Below are 5279 nucleotides of genomic sequence, written 5' to 3' on the forward strand. Positions count from 1 at the left end.
TGTTTTCATCTTTTATAGGCTCATCCTTGCCCGACGGTTTAGGCTTAGCCATTATAGGACAAGTATAAGTGTCTCCTTTGATTAGTTCGGCCACACACATTTCGATTTGATCGTAATACTCGTCATTAATGGTATGAACATCAAAATTTGGGTCTCTATAATAAGTCCCTTTGCTAGAATTTTTTATTTGCTCTTCTTCTCTTATTAATCGTTCATACCTAATCACGTTCGCGCTCAGTTGGAAAAGATCGAGAAATTTCTTATCTTGGAACTTCTTTTTCAAATCAAAGCTTAGACAACCTTGAGCGATTTTAACAAACTCCTTTTCGAGCAAAGGTACAAACATTTACTTCTTGCTGTCTTGAACCTTTGATGGAAACCTTCTGTCCATTCATTTGGCATTTGACGTAGATTCGCCAAATCGGCCAAAATAACTTCGGACTCAGTCTTATAAAACTGAGCATGGAACAATTGCTCCAATTGTTGCCATGTTTGAACAGAGTTCGCTGACAAATTGATGAACTAGGAGAAAGCTACTCCTGTTAATGAACTAGGGAACAGCCTTATTTTATGGTAATCAGTTACGTCATCACTTTGCAGTGTGAATCGCCCTATGTGTTCTAGAGTAGACACCTCTCCTAAACCGGTAAATAGTGAGAATTCTGGCACTTTATACCATCTAGGCCATGGATATGCTTGGTCTACCCAATCAGGGTATGGCTTTGTATAAGTCGGCCTAATGACAGGACGTACTCCAAAAGCCATCTGATCCTGTACTATTTCCATAATTTGATTCCTCAACATGACGTTGGGGTCATATGGAATTCCTACAGGTTGGTTGATCGGTTGATTTGCTTGAGGCCTGATATTTGGTCCTTAGTTGGCAACAAAGTTGCCATGGTTTGGGCCATTGTTACCATTAGCCTGAATATTCACTCCATCATTAATACATGGGGCATTTTGTCCATTATTTAGGACATTGTCTCTTACGTTTAAGTTACCCCCCAAGTTAGATGTACCATTGTCACCATTCTGATTTGACATTACACCATCCCCTAGTTTGAAGTAGAGGGACCAAAAGGTGATTCTACCCCTTGATTTGGACTTAGGACTGGGGAATTATGTCCCACAATTGTCCTAGGTTGGAAGTGATTTGCAAAAGGCCTGACTGGCTGACAAATTTGGCCTACTAACTTATTCATTATTTCATTCAAAATATTCAGTTGTTTGGCCATGTTGTCATAATGTGCATTCCTATTTTGGGTAAATCTTTCTATATTATGAATATTTCGTAGATTTGCCTGTTCAACGACATCTTGTGTGAGTTATCCAAGTAATGCACGCATGGTTCGAGGACTCAACTCTATCATTGGTTCGTAACAACTCTGACTATTTTAGACTCTGTCCATCTGTTCATGGAGAGCTATGCTGCTCCTCATATCGCTCGATCACAGACTGAACTCCTCCCTGACTTGTTTCCTTATCAAATTTTTGAGGCATATTGTTTCACCTTTTGTATCTTCAACACCAAACACCAAGGTCCCACTGGGCGTGCCAAATTGTTTTGCGAGGGTGGTCGTTAACAATTAAAAAGGGATTAGACGATTGTGTAAAGAACAAACCTCTTGAGACAAAGTCCAAAAATGGGTGTTTTATTGGCGATGACTTTACAATTGGGACTAAACTGAATGCCTCCAAGGGGTGCAAGTACACGAGTGGTGAAAAGAAATGTTTAAATCTAAACTAAGAAATTGAAATTACATATTCTCTGTTTGAGAGTGTTTGATTCGGGTCCTTTGCTCTATGTCTTCTCTTCCTTTTATATTCCCTTGATGATTTCTTCGTGATCAACCGCTTAGAAACTGTTTGATTACTTTATAACTACCCACTTTCTTTATGGTGGCTAATTTGTCGTGAAACTACCGTCTCTAACTGTTGTCACTACTCTTTGTCGTTCAACCGTCTTCAACTGAACTCCTTGAATCGTGGAACGTGATAAGGTTACTCGATAACTGCTTTAATAGCTGGACTTTTGGATACCATAACATTTTATATTTGCTAATATCCTGGGCGATTCGAAGGTTTAGGCGAGAACAGGATCATAGCTCTGGGCGACTGTAAGGCACTTCATTCGTTCAGATCTTAGGCATTTTGCAAGCTTGGGCAATGTTGTTACTGTATTCATGGGCTTCCACTATATTCATTAATAACCCTATCTGGGCCTTTATCCTGAATTGCCCAGTTGGACTTCATTCTTGGGGCTATTTGATTTGGGGATTCCTTAATTGGGCTTCATTCCCTGGGCTATTCGATTTGTACTGTACTTTTAGTGTGTCAACAAGAAGTCAGCCTGATAAAATTAAAATACCATGTCATTTCTGTAACTTTTAAGTAATTGGATTCATCTTAGCAAATTAAGTAATTGGATTCAAATAAAATCAAATATATGCTTGGGTAGATTTGAAATCTCTCTTGCGGACAGCTATTTAGTATTTCCAAAGGGCCATAGCAACAGAGAAACGTACGGGAGCCTTTTTTTTTTTTTTTAATACAGATAGTAATCCGTCAGAGATTTGAAAGGGAGTAAGCTGCTCTTTAACGGCTACTCGTTGATCCCAATAAAAAAGTCCCAAGATCACAAGTGCACACCCACCATTGAGCCTTTTTACAGCCTATAGCACCCCTCCACTCAGATTCTTGATAACTTTATGCACCTTTTGCTACCAATAAAATGCCCTTACACTCAATCCAAGAATAAACCCATACAAAAAAGCCCCAGAGCAAACTTCCTCGAACCCAAAAAAATGCCCAAGAAAAGGTCGTCCCTTCTCCTAAAATTCTCCATTTTCTTGGCCAAAATGAGAGAACCCATTATTCCAACATTCATTTCTCTCAAGAAAACAAGAAAATTCAAGCTCCCAAATCATTACAATTATAGGTACATTAAGGCATATGAGTTCTCTCCTTCAGACACCCCTCTAATTCAGTTTCACAGAAAGTCGAAAAAGCGGAAAATCTTGAAGAACTTTTCCTCGATTATCTTCATTTCTAAGTGTTTGGGAATGCTGACAGCTGCAGAAGAAGAGGGAAGATACCCTTTGGGAATAGAAATAGAGACATTGCCTTGTCATAGAGATTCAGTGGCAAGAGAACTGTCCTTAATACCAGATTCATGCAGCGAAGATGACTCAGTTGATGAGAGGGCAGAGAAGTTTATTCAAAAGTTTTATGAAGAAATGAGAAGGCAGAGGCAGGAATCACTTATGCAGGCTGCTTAATGCAATGCTGGATGTGTGATTTTGATTATCAAGTTTTACAAGTGTTTTCTGAGTCGATCAAATTGATTTTGTCTTTTAATGATTATATTCCTTTTCTTGTTACTCCACATTATTTTTGTTGTGGAGAAATTTCCTTTATAGAGTGGTTCAAAAAATACTCCTTTTAGGTCAATACATTTAGGATTTTGATTGTCTCAATAGGTATTTGTCTCTATCCATTTGGACCATACCAAGAATAGAATAAAATATAAGCGAAGTCGTATCCAAGGCCAAAGTCAAAAAGAAAAAAAAAAAAAAAAAAGGTTGAACTCCAACCTTAAGGGCCCTGCTCCGCCTCTAGAGTTTTGTGAAGGTAGTAAATCGCGGGATGTGTCCCAACAGATCAAGGAACAAAAGTTGTTTGTACACTGCGCCTACAAGGAGTCCAATTTCATGTCTCAGGAATCGAACACTCACACTACGACTACCAGCAAGGCGTGAGATAACCTCACTCCCGTGATTTTTCAAAGACAGGGCAGGGATAGGCGGAGCCGCGGAAGCAGAGTTAAAAAGTCTCAACTTTTCATACAGTTTAAGTTATTTTATTTAAATTTTTAATATTGATTTTTATTTTTCTAAAATTAACTTAAAATGAAAAAAAGATAAAAATAAAATAAAAAAAATTTGCGGCATGTTCGGAGAATTCGGGAGTGGAAAATTTTGCCATGCCAGCTCTACAGCAGTCTTTCGGCTTCTGTTTTCAATTTTTTGTTTGAATTTTTTTTTTCTTATATATTCTCAACCCTCACATTAACAGGACTTTTGTAAATTTTAAAAAACATTAAATATTCAAAATATATATGTGCATCAAATTTCAGTCAACGGAAGAAGCCAAAAATCATGTTTAATTGTGCATGCCAAAGAAAAAGATTATAATATTGGTTCGAGAACAAAAATGACAATTACATTTTTCTTGTTGGTCATGCTAGGATGGTTTGCTAGGCAAGACTATTGAATTCTAAGAGGTGAAAAATGCATGTTGCCTCATTTATTTATGTTTTAACAAAGGAAATTTGATAGTTCTACATGCCTGAATTTTTCTCCTACTTGGGCTTGGACAAGTTAGACTACTTATTTTAGACTTGTAGCATGTTTAAAAAAAGTTGTGATTCTCATATTTTTTTAGTTGAAAATAAGTACCATTTAAACAACTTGTCTCTTGAACTTTAGGTCCAGAAAGTGCCGATTTAGCACAAACACTACAAAAAAAAGGGGCTCCACCGATCAAAGCTTTAGCGACCAATAAAACATGGTTGCTATAAAACACATTCAGCGAACAAGTAATGGTGGGTATAGGTTTTGGTATAGTAAAATTGGACAAATTTTGTTATGTTCTATTGTGACCAAATTATGGTAGCTGTTTTAGAGAATTAGGGACCATACATTTGATTGGTTGGTAAAAGTAGTGCAGAAAAAGAAAAAAAAAATTCCGTGAATGATACCCACTTTAGCGACCACTAAATGGTCTCAGATCCTAGTCTTTTGCAACCATGGCGATGGTTGCTGATACTATACCACAAAAGTGACTACTGAATGGTCTCAGATCCTAGTCTTTTGCAACCATTGATGTCATGGTCGCTAAAATATTTGGCGCAATTTTATCCCGCTTTTTTTGTTTTGGTCTTTGCATGTTTTAGCGACCAAAGGCAATGGTTGATGTCACTACACCAAAAAAGTGACCACTGAATGGTCCCAGCTCCTAGTATTTTGCAACCATCGATGCCATGGTCGCTAACATATTTGGCGCAATGTTACCCCGCTTTTTTTTCATTTGGTCTTTGCATGTTTTAGCGATCAAAGGCGATGGTTGCTGACACTACACCACAAAAGCGACCACTCAATGGTCCCTGAATCTCGGTCTTCTACAACCACTCATATCCTAGTCGCTAAAACATTTGGATCAATAAAATCCCGCTCCTTTTTATTTGGTTTTTGCATTTTTTAGCGACCAAAGGCGATGGT

At 37.8% G+C, this 5279-nt stretch overlaps 1 protein-coding gene across 1 annotated transcript; it reads left to right on the forward strand.

Annotated features, from left to right (window-relative positions):
- Positions 1 to 2780: 2780 nt before the first annotated feature.
- On the forward strand, positions 2781 to 3328 carry LOC111396554. The gene has a single exon (XM_023022967.1). It carries the CDS (start codon positions 2805 to 2807, stop codon positions 3276 to 3278), a length of 474 nt encoding a protein of 157 aa, XP_022878735.1. The 5' UTR covers positions 2781 to 2804; the 3' UTR covers positions 3279 to 3328.
- Positions 3329 to 5279: the final 1951 nt, after the last annotated feature.

Source organism: Olea europaea, chromosome 6 (genome assembly GCF_002742605.1).
Source record: "Olea europaea var. sylvestris chromosome 6, O_europaea_v1, whole genome shotgun sequence".
NCBI lineage: Eukaryota > Viridiplantae > Streptophyta > Magnoliopsida > Lamiales > Oleaceae > Olea > Olea europaea.

Coding starts and splice junctions, on each gene's coding strand:
- LOC111396554 (XM_023022967.1), top strand. CDS start 2,805: ATGCCCAAGAAAAGGTCGTCCCTTCTCCTAAAATTCTCCATTTTCTTG.